This window comes from Hyperolius riggenbachi, chromosome 9 (assembly GCF_040937935.1).
Source record: "Hyperolius riggenbachi isolate aHypRig1 chromosome 9, aHypRig1.pri, whole genome shotgun sequence".
Classification (NCBI taxonomy): Eukaryota; Metazoa; Chordata; class Amphibia; order Anura; family Hyperoliidae; genus Hyperolius; species Hyperolius riggenbachi.
Genome location: NC_090654.1, coordinates 298,178,434 through 298,198,355, shown reverse-complemented (window position 1 = coordinate 298,198,355; position 19,922 = coordinate 298,178,434). Strand labels below are relative to the sequence as shown.

The window sequence follows — 19,922 nt, the reverse complement described above, 5'->3', positions numbered from 1 at the left end:
ATAGTCATCTCCACCCAGAATGGATCTGTCAGTGATGGTCGGATATCAGGAAATCCCGGCACAGCAATGCTAAAGTCACATAGAAGAAAAGTCAGCCTGGTGTAAAGCAAAGACACTGGATTATTATTATTATTATATTTTATTGTCATTATACTTTTGTATAACGTTGACAATGAACAATTCACATGACTTTAAGTGGAACTGCAGCAAAAATGAGTTAATTAATGAAATTGTTTTTTGTTTTGTTTTGTTTAGTTTTTTTTTATAGAATATTTATTTAGTCAACAAGCCCTCGGGTTGTTTTCCCCTTAAAGGGAACCAGAGACGAAGCACCCTCATGTATTTTACCATATATATCAGTGGGAACATTAGAGAAAACACCTGCCCTGCTCTCTGTTTCCTTCTTCACTGTTCAGTCTGCTTGTTATCAGCCCTGATAAAATCCCCAACTGAGCATTCAGTCTGGCTTTGCTCAGGAATCATTACAGCTGAGTCTGTCTTCTCTGATGTCTTTTCAAGCCCAAGCCTGTCCCCTTCTGGCTCTGCTGTCTGCTCAGGAATCATTACAGCTGAGTCATTATAGCAAAGCCTAACTGAATGCTCAGTCTGGGATTTTATCAGGGCTAATAACAAGCAAGCTGAACAGTTAAGAATGAAACAGAGCAGGGTAGGTGTTTTGTCTAATATTCCCACTGATATATATGGTAAAATACGTGAGGGTGTTTCGTCTCTGGTTCACTTTAAGGACAGAAAGTGATTTTCACCTTTCAGAGCTCCTCCCATTTATTCCCCAATAACTTTATTACTACTTATCACACCTAAATGATTTAAATCTAGTTTTTTTTTCTGCGCCAATTAGGCTTTTTGTAGGCTATACTTGTTTTCAAAATGTACTTTATTTAAGGGAAAAACAATGAAAAAATACATTATTTCTCCAAATCCATCCCCTATAGTTTTAAAATAAACAGTACTACTATAGATAAAACCCACTCATTTATTTTATTTGCCCATTTTTCCCGGCTATCACAACATTTAAATTAGTTTTAATTAGTATTAAAAGTTTATTTATTTTACTTTTACACTATCCTGGAAGTTGCCAGGAAGTGTTTAATCATTTTTAACTTTACTTTTTACATTTACATTTTTACTACCCTTACATTTCATTATTAAGTATGAACATGGCTCCTTATTGAATTTAATCATGTTCCTCTTGATTGAATGAAATCATGTTCATTCTTATACAGACGCTTTGATTGTCTCAGGGAACACATGTCCCCATTCACTAACGCCTAATTTCTAAGTCCTGCCGTGAATGAGCTTCAGGAGTATGCGCGCACACCCACGATAACTGTATAGGACACGCTGGTATGTTCACATTGATTTACCACAGCTCAAACTGGAACACTGGACGGGAATATATATGCCCAGTTTGGGTTAACCAGTGATGTTAAGCTAGGTTCATAACTAGAAGGTGTGCTGGGGGGGAGGGATGACTATTGACAGCGTGCCGGCTGTTTCCTGGTGTGGTATAATCCCCACAGACCCGATCACCAAGTCCGCCACCACCGTACATTATATGTATATTGCTTTCTTGTTTGTACTTGGCTGGTAATGAGTCCCTTTTGTATTGGGCAGCCTATAGAAGGGACCAGCCTGTCAATTATCTCGGCACATCTCAACTATTGACTATTGAATTTGGGCCATTGAAGTCTGGAGGATCTCAACACAGTGCGGATCAAAATGCAGCTCCCTGATTTAGTTCAAGTGTAAGTTCAGTCATAGAGAAAGGCAGATACAGCTTCTGTGTAGCAAACTGAGACTGAATGGCCTATATTGAATGTAAATGTTTTCTTTAAATCCTACAAATATTCCCCAATTACCTCTCCCTTCTGTAGCCTGTGAGCAGGTCATCTGAATGCATTAAAGCATCTACTTGTCTACTTGTCTTAATGTGTTTGCATTGCCCCTTCGTGCTGTGAAAAGAGCTAACCTCCTTTTCATAGATTGGTCATTGATAAATATGATTGAGAAACTCAAGAAATGCATCAATATGAGATAGTAAAAACCATAAACATTGGGTTGGGCCTCCATTTAGTCTTCACGACCAAAAAGTTGCCCAACCTGACAGGATGGTTACAATATCTGATCCAAACGTTCTGCACTCACAAGTAGAAGCTGTTGAGACTTGAGGAACATAACGTTCCACACCAAGAATTTTTCCCATCCCAAATAGAAGATGATAAGGCTTTCTGGGCCATACATTGACACCCCTTGTAGATCATGGTGTGAGATTCCTTGTCCTAAAAGCTGAGAAGATGCACAGACTCAACAGTTGTGCACCCTCAAATCGACAATGATACATGATGAGAAGACTTCTTAACCTAAAAGTTGCACAACCCAATTGGAAAGAGATGAGGCCCCACCTTACTCAAAACTTGTGCACCTGTAATTGGTGAGACTCTTCTGCCAAAATTTGCCTTCCTCTATATTGAGAATGAGACTTTCTGACCCAATGGTTGGATATTTCCAACTAGAAGATCGGGAAACTTCCTGACCCAAAAAGTTCACACCCCAGCTAGAAAATGCTGGAATTTTCCAACCCAGAAGTTAAGTACCCCACTTAGCGGGTGGTGAGACCTTCTAAAGCTCGTGGGGTGATACTCTGAACCTTTTATTCATACGTAATAGAAATAACTTCATTTAATCACGTTGCTATGCAGGTGCGCATGAGAGAGTAAGCGTTAGATAAGTCGTGAAGCGTTCTTATTGCGGGTAATGGCATTATGTGTGCCACCAGCGCTGACAAGGTCCAGTGTTCACCCTGCAATTTTCTGTCATTATGCACAATTTAAATATTCAAACTTCCTGCGACGGTCGGGCGGCCTATTATGTTTTATTACAGATTCCGATCAAGGGAATAACCTTTAACTTGTGAGACAAGTGAGGCAAATTTACACGTGCGTGCCGGCTGTTTCCTGGTGCGATGTAATCCCCACAGACCCGATCACCAAGTCCGCCACCGCCGTACAATATATGTATATTGCTTTCTTGTTTGTACTTGGCTGGTAATGAGTCCCTTTTGTATTGGGCAGCCTATAGAAGGGAGCAGCCTGTCAATTATCTCGGCACATCTCAATGTACGCCGTCCTCACACAAAGATTTACAGCACTCGGCTTCCTGGGCTTTAGCACTGACTCCAGTTATTCACCACCGCAGAGGAAAATCGCCTTTTTAATGACCTTAGGTTTTATCGTTTTAATTCCATAAATGAATCTACAAAAATAAATAAATAAATAAGTGATTGTCTCTCCATCCCCTGGAAGCCTGGCGTATCCTTCCTTGGTAGTAAATACACCAAGATGGTGTATTTACTTACACCAAGATGGCGCCGGATACGGACGCCGCGGCCACAGGGCTCCGGCCTTTCTTCACTTTTCTTGGGTAAATCTTACGCCCTATCCCTCCACTCGCACCCACGCTCCGGGGAAAGATGCGAGGATCACGGGCATACTGGCCACGCTGCCATCCAGCGGGACGCATGCAGCACAGTTAGATGCGGGCTGCCAGCTGAGGGGAAGTCAGCTGTGCGGGCGCACGTGCTCTGCCGAGGAACAATCCCGAACACAACTCTGCAGCCTGGAGAAGCCGGGGAAGCTCACTACAGAACAGGAACTCACCCATCACCACCACAATTTCTCTCGATCTCGCCGCTGCAGCCTGCTCCGCATCTCCGCTGCCTTCAGCCCCCAATGGGCTCGCTACCACCAGTCAGACATCCAGGAAAGGTCAGTGCCGACCCCCAGCCCTGCACCATCACTGGTCGATACAGAGAAGAGCCGACCCCCAGGCCCCTTACCATCGCTGGGCAGGGTAGATGGAAGCAGAGGTCCCGGCTCCACACCGCTGCTGGTCGGATGTTCTGTTTCCTGGCTCCACTCTCAGGACGCACCACGTGGGCTACAGCTGATGGCTGCCCATGTTACCATCGCTGGGCAGAGTAGATGGAAGCAGAGGTCCCGGCTCCACACCGCTGCTGGTCGGATGTTCTGTGTTCCTGGCTCCACTCTCAGGTCGCACCACGTGGGCTACAGCTGATGGCTGCCCATGTGACTCCAGCAGTTCAGGTACTCTCAACCTGCCTCCATCCACAGGCCTGAAGGGTCACTGCTGCCACATTGCCTTCACTGATGCCTGCCACCATTCACAGGCTAGTCAGGTCACTGCCTCCACTGATACTTGCTACAATACTCAGGCTAGTCAGGTCACTGCCTTCACTGCTGCCTGCCACAGACTAGTTCAGGACATGATGGTCAAGAGGATGCGGCTGGCATCCTCCCCAAGCTGATCAGGTCATCGCCTGGATCCCGTACAGCCAGCTTAGCCTCTGCTGCCCAGGCGAGTTGCCCCCGGCCTCATTTCTACCACTGCTGCCCAGCCCGGGTGGCCCCAGGCCCCACGTCCACCACTGCTGCCCAGCAAAGGTGCCCCCTGGCACCACAGGGCCCTCACTGCATCTGCACCCTTATCACCCAGCCATGCGGACTTTGAAATTAGAAGCGCTTCTCCTCGAGCAACCTGGCTCAAGTGATCCCTGCTGTCCGCCTCCATCAGGATCCCCCCAAGCTTTCTCTCTACTTTTCGAGGACAATCGGTAGCACCTGTCTAGTTGGGAGCGTGTCGCTGTGTAGCGTCCAGTGCCGAAAATGGCAGCGCTCATATCAGCTCTCAGGCTGCTCCTCCAGTCCCACTCTTTTTCTGTTCCTGCTATCAGTGTATGTCTTGCTGTGTTTGTTTTACGTTAATTGTACGTGTATGCTGTAATGCTCTGCTTGCATTACGTTAACTGTACGTGTATGCTGTAATTGCTCTCTGTGTTTGCTTTTGACTTTGCTTTTATTGTTTATACGTATGTACCATGCTTAACTGTATACGATGCTCTGCTTAAATGTACGCACAAACTGTAATGTTGTCCTATGTATGCTTGTCACATTGTCTACGTATGTACCATGCTTAACCGTGCTATTTCTTGTTTTTCACCAACGACCCTGTATGCGCCAAAACCAATTCCGGGTACAATCCACCGTTGTACTTGGCGAAATAAATTCTGATTCTGATTCTGATTCTGATTCTGAAATACTCCTTACTTCCCCCCCTCCCCCTCCCCACAAACACACCAGACATTCCCCCATGTCTAACAATACTTTCTGCCCTTTAAAACCTAAGAGGTTGACTGCTCCTCAAAAAACAAAAATAAAATGAGCTCCAGAATTTTGGCAATGCAGACAAGGAGAAGGGCTCAATTCTGTAATTTTGGCCAAGCCGTTTGAAGTCCTGCTTTGAGTTTCAAGTCTTTCAGTTGCATCAACAGGAGCCACGTTTATTTGAATGGAGAGGTTCTGATCCCAAAATGGCACGTTAAAAAGCATCAGGAATAGTCTTTTAATAACTGAACTTTCACACCAGACCTCCACCCAATTTCCCCCGCCTTGGCTTACTGAAGTCCTTAATAGGGACACTTATCTATTTATTCTGAAATGGTGAAAATATCTAAGCAACATTGATGAAGTTCAGCCAGGAGGGCTGGTAATTGGGTGGGTCCTCTGTATAGGTTGGGAGATAAATGTTACCTACAATAATAGTTCTATAATACTGTACATTTTTCTCTGGTTCATTGACAGTTACCTTGTATCACTGGGCTCTTTTAACTCAGTTTGTACCCAGCTGTCAAAGTTCTTTTTGTTTATTTTTTCCCTCTGCACGTTCAAGGGCGGAACATCTACTTTTGTGGAATTCAGATTTTTGAGAAGAAGGCTATCTTGCCGTAATGTATTCCTCCCCCTAGCTTTCTCATTGCCAGTGTTGTTTTGAATATACAAACAAAAGGCGAAAAAGAAAAAAAAAAAACACAAGCCAGTGTTTGCCCTGGAAGGCTAGCCTTGTAAATATAATTGTGACTTTTACTGAACTGCTTCATCGTGTGTGATTGTAGCTCCAATCCTCTGTTGTCATCAATGGTACATATCAAGGCTGTGGATCTGCTAAGCATGTGTACCAAGCGGGGACAAAAGCTTTGTTCAGAGATAGAACCGTTTGGGAGGGTGGCAGAGGCTCAGAGGTTGAAAGGACAGTTTTTTGGCCTTTACTGTAATAGTTTCAAACACAGGGTGGTTTTGGAGGCTTGGTGCAGCTGTCAACTTCACCTCCCATTTTTTTTGTAATTATTTCACAGACTCAAACCAGATTTTTATCCTTCATAGTTAACAGAAGTTGTTAGAACCACAAACCATAATATGCTTTGCTTGCCTTCTAACCTTCCAGCTCATCCCACGACCTGGTTCTCCTCCTTTGTGGAATCCACTAAAAAATAAAAAAGACACAAGAATATATTTACTGCCGCCTTCCTTCCTCCCTAGACCATACGTCCTGTTGAAGTGGTCTTTTTCTAACCAGGAAGATATGGCATGTGGACAGTGTGTTGGAATTTAACTGAATGTTTGAAGGTCTCAAGTTGACCATACAGTTCAAAAAATGGTTTTCCACCACAACAGCGTTTAATAAATTCAAAAAAACAGGCAGTGGCAGTTGATCAACTGTTGGGTTAACCACAGGCCCATTTAAGATGGCTTCAAAATAGGTTACACTCTGTAATTTTCATTGGCGTTGAAGCTCAGTCACAGTTTTCTCATAACTTCTGGTCCATGTGCGTCTGAAACTAATACGCCATCAACGCATCTGATGGTTGCTTCATGTTGGCTGCACAACAAGTACAAGTATGTCTTCTAACACTGAAGTCCGGGGTGCTGCTTTCTTTGACCTGGGAGACTTTGATTGTAGCAATAATTGTTTCACAAAAAATAACCTTTTTTTAGGCAAAAGTGAGACTAACGTTCTGGTAACCTGATGAGGGAACTGCAGGCTGTGGAGGATAATAAATATAAACTTCAGCACGCCTTAGCATTTTTCGTTGACAGAAAAAGAAAAATGACCATCAGTAGAAAGTATAACGTGCAAAATATAAATTAAAATCACAATAGTAGAAATAAGACACAGCAAATGAATCACATTATCAGTAGATATCTTTGTAATTAGACTGGAAAAAGGGTCATTGCCACCTGATTTCAATTATTCAATTGAATCAATCGTATGAATTACTGTCCCTCAGATGGTCAGTCCAGGGGGTCTTCCAGGAATAAGACAATTTTGGGGGAAGCCAACAAACCTACCAGTGTGCTCTTCAGGATTTGGGAGGAGCACTTAGATACGTCTCAGACACAGAGCTTGCAATCTTAACACACTCGGGCCCATATGCAATGCACGTTTTCTCGTAGGTGATATTTTTCCAACTTGTAAATAAAATGCTTTTTACACCAGCAGTAAGCAAACTAATACTCAAAATTATTTCCATTGCAAAGTGCTAAAAAGTTAATTTAAATTAAAAATGAAAAAGTATCTCCTAGAAGAAAACTCAGTAGAAAACGTGAATTGCATATGGGCTTCAGGCCGCTATGCAATTAATGTATTCTGCCGCGTTATCTCCTGGGAGATCATTTTCAAATTCTCTGTAAAATGCATTTTAAGCATTCTACAATTGAAAAAGTTCCTAAAAGTTGGTTAAAAAAAAGTACTATCAACATTATTTTGAGTATTGGTATTTTGAGTATTGGTGGTTTAAAGGGGAACTGAAGTAAGAGGTATATGGAGGCTGCCATATTTATTTCCTTTTAATCAATACCAGTTGCCTGGCAGCCCTGCTGGTCTATTTCTCTGCAGTAATGTCTGAATAACACCAGAAACAAGCATGCAGCTAGTCTTGTCAGATCTGACTTTAAAGTCTGAAACACCTGATCTGCTGCATGCTTGTTCAGGGGCTGTGGCTAATAGTATTAGAGGCAGAGGATCAGCAGGGCTGCCAGGCAACTGGTATTGCTTAAAAGGAAATAAACATGGCAGCCTCCGTATACCTCTCTCTTCAGTTCCCCTTTGAAGGGCATTTTATGACAAGATACATATAACTGTAAATCAAACCAGAGCTTCAGTATTTGCTGATTATAATGGTAGTTTGGGGACCGGAGGAACCCTCTTTTCCATTATAAGAACCTTGCTGCATGAGTAGCAGAGAAGACGATTGGCTGGAAGCAGAAGTTACTGTCAGAATCACATGTGGGGGTATCTGGAATACTATTGGCTGTTAGTCTGCTGTTCTATCTGCTGCCCTGTAAGACTGATCAGTGCTCAGTCTATACATTTGCCTGTAAAGTAAAGTAACATGTCTGTGTGCTGTATGATCAGGAGACTTGAGGTAAGAAAGGTCACATTCTTGTTGGCGTGCCCCGGCAAGTGTCTGCTAGTGGGCCTGTCATCGTATAACGACCAGTTTAGGTGAATCAAATAGCCGCTGTAATCCCGGTTTACCTGAGTGGAACTCTTCATGTCGGCACAAGTTGCTGAAGCTTCTCAGCTTAACGCTGAGCATATACTGCGTCTGAGGCAGTAATTAATTACAGCACATCTCAGATGATTCTAGGACATGCTGGTGGGATTTACGGCCCAACTCAACCCATAACTGAACAGCATTCAGTATCCTAAGTGAATGCAAGCAGTATGAACGAGCAAAGTGGGGGACCATACAACACCCAAAGCAGGAAGAACTACACTTACCCTACACTACACTGTTTTTGAACTGGAGAGGATGTAACCATGCATAATGGCTGCCCTGTGACCCCAGATTGGAGGAGGGCCGTGTGTGGTTTTTATGTAGATTCACATGATTTGAGTATTTTCTTTGTTCAGTTTTGGGTTTAGCTGGGCTGTAACTGAGGGGTGTAAAATACAGACAAGGACACCTTTTAGGAGTTCACACTTGACTATAAGTCTCTCGTGTTGTAAATAACAGCATTGGGGCCTCACTGTAGTCCATGTGACCTGCCTGTGCAGCGTAGCCGCTGTTTAATGCATGCTGGGTTGTTAGACATGACGATATGTGGACCAGTAATGGCCAGTGACCCTCAGCCTCGAGCGGTTGCCTTGACTTGTGAAGTTGCTTGACCGATGTCCCCGACCCCGTTTAAAGATCTGAAATGCTGCAGAGCTTTGTACTGTAACAAGCAGTCAGTGCTGTCAGTGTTCCATCAGTCCTTGGTCAGATTTCTGCTGAAATCTGTTTGAGATCCATAAGGGCAAGTGAGTAGATTCATCACCACTCTACCGTAGATTTCTGATCGGGGATCATTTGCTGGATCCGCAGCTGTGAACTAGTGTGACCTGTCCTTAACTCTTAACCCTATACTGACCTTCAACTACTGCAAACTCCCTGGTCGGCTTCCACCATTCCAGTAGCCCCATGATCTGGCACTGATGTAATACGCCAGCGATAGCGTCTGTTTGGCGCCTCTTTATCTGCACATTGGAGATCCTCAGAGATCTGGTTTCTCCGAGCCGCCACCCATAAACCGTCCTCCTTCCGAAGAGTCTCTTTAACAGGTTATTGATTTGCGCTCTGACGATGATTCCTTCTTGTACTCTGTCGTGTGTCGCGCTCCTCTGTTGTGCATTCTGTGTTGACAGTAGACAGCGTCCCATAATCCTCTCTGAGCAGCAAATCGTTGCCGTTGTGAATGATATGAAATAAATCTAGTGGCAAGTATAGACATTTAGTAACAGATAAGCTGTACTGTCAGCCGCACTGTTCCAGCTGTGCAATTGCAGTATATTAAAAAATCAATGGAAATGTGTTAAGGTGAAGCCGATTGAAGCACCTATTGATCAGGGTTTGTTTTTTTCGTTACACATATTGATATTGGGCTGAGCTGATAAGAGGGCGATATGAATCTATCGGCAAACGTTTATTTCCACGTTTCCCAGTGAACAGCAGAGACGGTCAGATGATAATGTTATGAGAGGCACGGACTTTGATCATTGATAGATCGCATTCTATTAGACCGGGATGTGTGAATTTAAAGAGGACCTCCGGTGAATTTTCATTAGACTGCGCTATGAATACGTGTCTATGAATATCTGTCATTTACACCGGTTGCTTCCTTCAGAGGTTCTGAGTTCCTCGGTGTCATTGCAGCTAGTTGTTGGATCTCCTCCCCAGGAAGTCATCAGGTGTCAGCAGATAATCTGATTGGTAGCCGGGGACAGTATGTCATAGGAGGGTTTATGCTTAGCTGGGAACATCAGCCAATAGGATGGAGAGAGTCCGCTGAGTAGGGAATGCTTCTCAATATTATAATGGGGGATTTTCACAATAAAACTGTGGCCCAAATGCAATTCCCTTTTTCTCCAGAGTTTTCTCCCAGGTGATATTTTTACAACTTGACATAAAATGCATTTTTAAGTCACCAGCAAGCAAGAAAATGCTCAAAATAAATGTGATAGTACTTATTCATCAGCTTTATAGTACTTTTTCTATTGTAAAATGCTGAAAAGTTAGTTTACAGAGAAGATGAAAATGATCTCCTAGGAGAAATCTCAGATGAGAGTGAATTGCATGTAGCCTTGTATGTCTTACCGATCAGCAGTTTCATACATACAGGCACCTGACAGAATGTGCAGATTTGAATGTTTGCTGTAAACATCACCTGTTTCCCGCCAATTCCAACTGTCCTGTGATTTGTGTTTTTCAGGCTACTGTCACACTGGTGCGTTGCGTTGCTTCGGACAATATAATCGCATTGCTAACACGATGCAATGATATTGTAGTGGAGCTTAGCGCATAACGCACGCATTACCAGCGGCAGTACAGCACAGTCATAGACACACATTACGCAGAATTGTAATTTCACATCATAATTCGCAATTACCATGTAAAGTTGTAATGGGAAATTTCAGGAAAATTCATCATTAATTTTGCATCCATATCGTGTAATTATGTAATATATCTAACATTTATTACAGCTTATATATCATGGCAAAGGAGATTATGTAGATCTGCATATATCTAATTATTATTGGGATTATTATTGGGGTTATTATTATTATTATTATTATTATTATTAGGATTAATATTATTATTATTATCGGAATTATTATTATTATTATTATTATTAGGATTATTATTATTATTGTTATTATTATTATTATTATTATTGGAATCATTAGCATTATTATTATTATTGGAATTATTATTATTATTATTATTGAAATTATTATTATTATTATTATTATTATTATTGGAATTATTATTAGGATTATTATTATTATTGGAATTATTATTATTATTATTATTATTATTAGGATTATTATTATTAGGATTATTATTATTATTATTAGGATTATTATTATTATTGCAATTATTATTATTATTGCAATTATTAGTATTATTATTATTATTATTGCAATTATTATTATTATCAGTCTGTGATGTGCCTCCACCTTTTTCTCTTATGCTGGGATTACACGTTACGTTTTTCGCAAAGAATCGTTCCGATAGATGCCTTCGATGATAAAATTCTGACATGTCCGATTCTTCGCTCGATTTCTCATAGAAGTGAATGGAAAAAAGATGAGAAAAACAAGGATAAGATAAGAGCCTCGAGCAGAGAATTGATTGGCTAATAGATCGCGCAGAATCGAACGTGAAAAACGTAACGTGTATTCCCAGCATTACACAGATCATTGGGATTGAAGAGAACCGTTTTAGCTGTAATATTTGTAGATAGTGAATGTGGGCGACGCCCCCTCATCTCTATTGGCCAATCTTACTTCCTCTGTGTGCTGAGAGAGCGCAGCTAGACAAGGGGCCTGATTCACTAAGACAAATAACAAGCCTTATCAGAGTTAGCACGCCTTATCAGCGTAGCACGGCGAGAGCTACGAACCCGCATGGGCTCAGGGCAGGACTAGTGGAGCTCATTGCCAATTAGCAGGCATAAGTTCGCTATGCTACTCTGATAAGGCATGTTAACTCTGATAAGGTGTGATATTTGTCTTAGTGAATCAATCCCACTCTGTTTAAAGTATTCACACTCCATTGGCCCTCATTTTACATGCAGGTGGTAGACTTGGCCAGTCGAGATTGGACGTGTGTACCGGGCTTCTCGGGCCTCCCTTGGGATTTGTGTAGCACTGTGTTGAGTTACTGATGTCAGTATATCTTCTGCTTAAAGTCTTAGTTTACTTATTCTTAAATGTGGTAATAATCTGATAAAATGGGACCTCAATGGATGATGCAGTATATTTGCTTTAGTGATTTTAGCCCAGTTTTAGGCCACGGTCACAGTCACCGTTGGGTTCCCTGTGACAGCAGGTCAGGACAGTGGCGGTACATGTTATTCTTGCGCTACATTGGGCTCAGTGAAGCATACAGCCAATAAAAATTATTGCTTCACTTCTACAGTTAACACTCACGTTTACCGGTAAAGCATAGTGTGCATGCATCGATTTACCATACCGCAACCCGATACCATAGCACAAACCTCTGAACGTCACATAGGAGGTGCATTGCAGTGCGGTAAGCCCCATTACAGCATGTTACCATACCACGACCCTCTGAACGTCACATAGGTGGTGCATTGCAGTGCGGTAAGCCCCATTACAGCATGTTACCATACCACGACCCTCTGAACATCACATAGGTGATGCATTGCAGTGCGGTAAGCCCCATTACAGCATGTTACCATACCACGACCCTCTGAACGTCACATAGGTGGTGCATTGCAGTGCAGTAAGCCCCGTTACAGAGGGGCCATTACTCTGCAATGCACCACCAGGGAACATGGCCTTAAGATACACAATACAACCCCTCCACACATCCAAGGGCAAATCCTGCGAATTCTGCGGAAAGACACCCAAGTTCCGCAGTAATCTCCTAGTTCCTTGTCTCAGTGGTTAGAATCTGTTAATATGGGGCTTGGATCGCCAATGCAGTATATTTGCTTCAGCAATTTTAGGCCAGTTTTGAGATACAAGGTAGTTTCCCCCATTACTTACACACAGTAACCCCTCCTGGCACTAAGGATCTGCTCGAGGGGAAGGGGGGGGGATCATTAGTGTAGGGGAACAGATGAAACTGGTGAAAGGTGAGGAAACATTTTATTAGCGGACAGAACATTTAGAAGCAAGCTTTTCCATCAGAAGTGAACACGCTGCAGCTAGTTTACTATCAGTGTAAGCATAGAATAACAGCAATACTGCACTCACTAGAATGGCATGCTACTGTGGAGATAATATAAAATGTTTTAGTACATTGCATTATAGATCTGAGACCCATTTTAAGACATTTAAACCACACTTAATTGTAAGTAGAGCAATGCTTTAAGGTTAATATGAAATGTATTGAAACTGTCCCCAGATTTTGACAGTTTGACTTATTGTTTCTTCTTTCCTTTCCAGGTAAAGATGAGCCGACCAGCTATATTTGCACAACCTGTAAACAGCCTTTCAATAGCGCCTGGTTCCTTCTCCAACATGCTCAGAACACACATGGATTCCGCATTTACCTGGAGACCAGCCCGACTAGCAGTTCTCTCACTCCCCGCATCACTATACCGCCACCTCTTGGACCGGAGACTGTTGCACCGTCCCCCCTGATCAACTTCCTTGGAGACAGCAATCCTTTCAACCTTCTACGGATGACGGGACCCATTCTGCGTGAACATCCAGGCTTTGGTGAGACTCGGCTCCCAAACACGCCACCACTCTTCAGCCCACCCCCTCGCCATCACTTAGACCCGCACCGCCTTAGTGCTGAAGAAATGGGGTTAGTTGCCCAGCATCCCAGTGCCTTTGACAGAGTTATGCGTTTAAATCCAATGGCAATTGAATCTCCAGCAATGGATTTTTCCCGAAGGCTACGAGAACTGGCAGGGAACAACTCCACTCCTCCTCCAGTATCTCCAAACCGAGGCAATCCTATGCATCGCCTACTCAACCCCTTCCAGCCAAGTCCTAAATCCCCTTTTATGAGTACCCCTCCACTGCCACCTATGCCCCCAAGCAGTACCACCCCGCCACAGACTCAGGCCAAGAGCAAATCCTGCGAGTTCTGCGGCAAGACATTCAAGTTCCAGAGTAATCTCATTGTTCATCGTCGAAGTCATACAGGGGAAAAACCATATAAATGTCAGCTGTGTGATCATGCGTGTTCACAGGCAAGCAAGTTAAAACGCCACATGAAAACACATATGCACAAAGCCGGTTCCATAACTGGCAGATCTGACGATGGACTGTCAGCCACAAGCTCACCAGAGCCAGGAACTAGTGAGATAACTGGAGAAGGGGTGAAGTCCAATGAGACAGATTTTAGGAATGAGAGTGACCCTAGCCTGGGCCATGAAAATGAAGAGGAGGAGGAGGAGGAGGAAGAAGAGGAGGAGGAGCTGGAGAATGAAAGTAGACCAGAGTCAAGTTTCAGCATGGACTCAGAAATGAGTCGTAACCGTGAAAATGGGGCCAAACCGCTACATGATGAGAAAGCCCTCATGCTTGGCAAAGTGATGGAGAATGTAAACATGGCAAGCATGGAGCAATATAATGACATACTCAATGACAAACAGAAGAGAAGTCATTTCATGAAACGATCTGATCCACGAGACTTATGCCGGAGAATTGCAGGTGATGAAGATGGAGATGAGAGAGAGATTATTCGAAATGAAGAAGGGACAGTCAATGGAAGAAACTTTGGCTCAGGTGAACCCTTCCCAGGCTTGCTCCCTCGAAAACCCATGCCTATTTCTGGCTCTGGTCTCAATAACTCCTCAAAGAGGATAAAAATAGAGAAAGACTTAGACTTACCACCAGCAACTATAATCCCTTCGGAAAACGTTTACTCCCAGTGGCTGGTGGGATATGCAGCATCACGGCACTTCATGAAGGATCCATTTCTAGGATTCACAGACTCTAGACAATCCCCCTTTGCAACTTCTTCTGAACACTCTTCAGAAAATGGCAGTCTGCGATTCTCCACTCCACCAGGCGACATGCTGGATGGGGGTCTCTCAGGGCGGAGCGGGACAGCAAGCGGGGGCAGTACGCCTCACATCGGTGGCCCTGGCCCCGGCCGACCTAGTTCTAAAGAAGGGAGAAGGAGCGATACGTGTGAGTTCTGTGGCAAAGTATTTAAGAACTGCAGCAACCTCACGGTCCACCGCCGGAGCCATACAGGGGAACGGCCTTACAAATGTGAGCTCTGCAACTATGCATGTGCACAGAGCAGCAAGCTGACGCGTCACATGAAAACACATGGCCAGATAGGTAAGGAGGTGTACCGCTGTGACATTTGCCAGATGCCCTTCAGTGTTTACAGCACCCTGGAAAAACACATGAAAAAGTGGCACGGAGAACACTTGCTGACAAATGACGTGAAAATTGAGCAGGCAGAAAGAAGCTAAGGCCCCTAGATGGCTTAAATCAGTTTTAATTTGTACAGATTTAACTATTGCCAACTGAGAAAAGCTGACCTAACTTGCCTCCTTAAATAGAACTTAGCATAAACATGTTAGGTGTCGCAAAGTGGCACTAAAAATACAACCTGTCTCTGCAGTTCTTTTGGGGGGTTTTATTATTTTTTTTAAAACCTGATATTTGAATAAGGCAGTAAAAATTGTGGAGCCTTTTAACTGTGCAATAATTTCTGTATTTATTTGGATTTTATTTGTCATTTTTGGCATGTGCAGCTACTTTTATTTTGCTGTTTTATTTTCTTTCTATTTTTTTTATTGTTTTTTTATTGTTGAGCATCCTCGTTTAAAAACCTCAAACCCGCCCTTGTGCTGCAGGGACCAGCAAATGTTTAGGTAGTTATAAGTCTCCGCCCCCTGCAGAACAAACAGGGTTAGCCCCCCACCCCTAATCATACCCCCTTTCCCCTGCACACATGTATAAGTAGTAGCCTGTTTGTCCTAGTAGTGGAGAAGTGTATCTTAAATTATAATTTTGGGCTGCTACATTTCTGCAATTTAAGCTAAACCTTTGTAATTTCTTGCAAAGAAGCCATCATTTTTTATTTTTTTTTTTCTTATATTTTCTTATTTTGTTAAATTTATCTCACCATTTGTAAAATGGGGTCAGATAGATTTTTACACAGCGGATTACAATCTATGAAATCTTAGCACTTATACTGCATGATAGGATCATATGCAACAGTTAAAAATGCAACCTAGAACTTTTGAGAACCTTTATACTTGAGAAAATTAATTGTGCACATCATAATCCAATATTTTCACCCTCTCAGTTTTACTCTTACACTTATTATTTTAGTGCATCTCATATTTCACTGTCGATACTTTTTGAAGTACTATCAGAAATACAGACTTAAGAAATGTCACATCTTGAATGCAGACTTTGACTTGTCATTGTTAATACATTTTTGCTACCGAAGTGTCCTGCAACACCTTATTTCACTGAGACTGGCTTGCAAGGCACTCTGGCAAGCAAATGGTTAAAAACGTGCACTGCTAACCCTTTACTCACTGAAGCCATCTGCAGAGTTTTGCAGTTCGCTCAGTGCTGAAAAGCTGAAGGGTCATCGACACATACAGTTCAGTAGTACTTTATGTCATTGTAATTGGTTGCTTATTTCAAAAATATTGTGGACTATGATTTTTTTTTTTTAAATGTTATTTATTTTAAATATTGAACGTTCCAGTACTATGACATCTGCTTTTAAGATCGTTTTTCCATTTTTGTTTTCTTTTTTCTATGCGTGCCATCAGGAGGACATCAGAGAACAAAAGGTTACCCATTTTAATTTCGTTGACCGCACTTTACAAGTTGAGTTACTATGTTTTCCATGGCTTCTAAACAAGAAATTACAGCCTATTCTCCTACGCAACCCAGTGGCGGGTTGGATTCAATGAGGGAACACCTGAGATTCAGTGCCAGTGTTGCTAAGCATGGCATTCACAATGCTGGCACTATAAAAGATATATACATATATATAAATATATAATTTATTGGACGGTTTGTCTACTGCCATTCGATTTTTTGTGAGTGCCTTGAAAACTGATCTTCCTATGTGAGTCTCTTGAGACAAAATGCAAATCTTTTTTTGAAAAATGAAAGGACTTTTAAAAATAGTAATACAAGAAATTTACATTTCTTTAAAAAAAAATACAAAAGCCACATTTACGTATAGAAAAAAAAAATCTGGTTGACCGTAGTGGACACAATATTGCCATAAGACCCAATCTGACGAAGATGTTTACTCAGCACAAGTTTGAACCTTCTTTAGCTGATTTATTGTCAGCTGTGTTTCTTTTCAGGACAACGCTGCTTAGAGAACGGATTGAAAATTATATACTGCTGAATTGAAAATGAAATGACACAACATACCAGTTATCGTTGAATGGGGGAAAACAATTCAGGAACAACGGCTATTTTTTTTTTTTTTTACGTTACATTTTGTGCACTCTGTCTTAAAATACGTTTACAGTATTCAATACGTACAAGGGTAAAAAATGAAAAAAATAATTGTGTGTATGTGTGTTTGAACGATCATTTCTTTTCAAAGTTGCTTAATAGGTTATAAAATGCCATAATGGCCATGTGTATATTGTTTATTTTTATTTTATATATTTTTTTTTTTTTTGGTGACGGGGTTTTAGTATACATTATATATATTAAAATTTCTTGATTACTGTAAAAGTGGACCAGTATTTGTAATAACGGAGAATGCCTGGGCATTTTACAAAACCAGAAAAAAAAATTCCTTGAAAAAAATGTTGCAGTAAAAAAAAAAAACTTAAATGGTGGGTCTATAACATTGTTCTTGTCACTGTAATTGTAAAGTCTGAGTTTTAGTACTTATTTTCTTGCCTTGGGTGTTAATTTTTTTATTTCAAAATGTATAGAAACTTGTATTTGGGGGGAAAAGGTGACTGCTACACCATGTAGAGAAGTAAGTAGAAAAAAAGTGCTTAATATTGTTATTGCTTTGCAGAAAAAAACTCACATTTCTGAACTGTGCTTAATTTCCTCCCTTTTCCCTCCCCCACCCCTCCCCCTTCTGGAATGGATATTGATATTGATTGGTTCACATGATGTAGGCACTTGCTGTATTTTTACCGGAGCTTGTAATTTTTTAACTGTACGCTTGTCCTTTTAAAAGGATTAAATGTACTTTTTTGTTAGTGAATTTGAAAAAAAATAAATAAACATGCTGCCATAATATATTTTTTTAATTTGGCAGGATAAAATATAAAAAAAGGAAAAAAAAATGAAAAGAAATAAACATTTGTAATTTAAGTCCTATTGTACAGAAAATAAAAAAAAGGAAGCTGTTTGACAGTTTCTGGGTGATTGAAACAAAAAGTCTTAAATATTTTGTTCACCAGTAATATTAGTTGTACATTCTTTCTTCTTTCTTCATGATTGGGCCTACAACAAGTACTGTTCATGCAGGGATGTAACCGTTCATCAGGTGCCTGGACCTTGTATCAAGGCCTTAGCAGGTATTGACTGATTGGTACTAGATACCCATGTAAAATACAGTTACCGTTTTTGTAAACCATTTTACAGTAACATTCCACGTACAGTACCCCTGTGATAATTCCAGGAAACCTCTTATAGAGAGTTCTTTTCAAAGTTCCTACCCCAACCTCCCTTTCTTTGTTGCTCCAAACAACACAAACTAGTTACTGATAATACAGAGAGATCTGTATGCATATAGTTTGTGGTCCAGGCACAGTTATCTAATCCCGATAGAACAGGACCTAACCCAAACCCAGCTCTTGCCAATCCATTTAGTGTCTGCTTTGCTCTTGACTCCTTTTTGTACATTCCATGAAACTCCTGAATGTTTGATGGGCTGAGATGAAATCCTGCTCCTTCCCACGTAACTTCATTTTTAGGTATTCAGATTTAACAAATCTCAAGCGGTTTGAACCTTGATACTTGTCCCACATCTCTTGACCAATAAAAATTATCGCCCATATATAAATTCATAAAAGTGGTCAGAAGACAAGTTAAAGATATTTGAAGATTTCTGTACAGTTCACCAGCAAATGCAGAACCGTTTCCTGACCAGCTTTGCCACGCTTTGTAATTCAGGCGTTTTGTAGTAAATACAATTTAATTCCCCCATAACAGAAGGTCAAGCCAATTCAGCAAGCACAAAAGTGATGTTTATGAATTATGGTAAAAAAAAAAAAAGAATCCCCCTTTTCATTACCTGGAAATGAAAACACAAGCACAATAAAATAAATCTCCCATTTTTCTTACTCGCAATTTCTTTTTATTGTAATGGTCAACAGCATTTCATCACAGCCCATGTGACGACAGTCGGCCATTTTGTGTATTGCAGGCAGCCTTGTCATTATGGTGCTCTTTGTATTTTCAAAACTGCAAAGCAAAATTAATGTCAATTAAGTTGTTAGCATTTGTACGGCAAGGCAAAATATTTTTTTATTACCTTTTTCTATTATTGTATGAGCTTTTGTTGTTTTGGAGGTTTTGTCTTTTACTACAAGTTTGAAACTATTTATTATTGCTTGGAATTTGTGCTCTGTTTTAAAAACAAGAGCACTTTTTTTTTTATTATTATGGATAAAATGTTGGGACGACTAGAGGTCTTTTCAACATGGCTAGGTGAAAATATTTATTGTTTCTTTATCTGTACAAGAATATGGTCTTTCTTTACCGTACTGTCACATTGTTGAGTTCAGCATGTGTCTTTCATTTCATTTGTACGCTCGTTCAAAAACAAAGCTTGTTCCAGTTTTCAAGTTATAAAAAAAGAAAAATAAATTGGACATTAAACTTGACAATCTTATGATTCTTCTTTTCTGGTATTTTTGTGTTACTGTCGCTTATATTGAAAAAAACAAATAAATAAAAAACTTGTTGGTATACCAAGAAATAATACAAAAAACCATGTACTTTTGTGTACAACAAATCAGAAGACAGCACAGCTGGTGAAATAAAACATTAAACAGGATGGGAAATAATTGAGTTTATGCAAAAGAGAGGGGGAAAGTTAATTT

General features: G+C 41.1%; 1 protein-coding gene across 3 annotated transcripts in view; it reads left to right on the top strand.

The window, feature by feature from the left end:
- The window catches only part of BCL11B (BCL11 transcription factor B), a 206,300-nt gene extending 186,614 nt beyond the window's left edge, over positions 1–19,686 (top strand). Inside the window, exons 4-5 of one of the 3 annotated variants that reach the window (XM_068254791.1) lie at positions 13,336–15,195; positions 17,205–19,686. In XM_068254791.1, the coding sequence (XP_068110892.1) occupies positions 13,336–15,195; positions 17,205–17,248 (1,904 nt within the window). In that variant the 3' untranslated portion in view covers positions 17,249–19,686. Of the gene's footprint in view, positions 1–13,335 lie in introns of all 3 variants that reach the window. The other 2 variants (XM_068254792.1, XM_068254790.1) reach the window with 2 other exon arrangements.
- Positions 19,687–19,922: the final 236 nt, after the last annotated feature.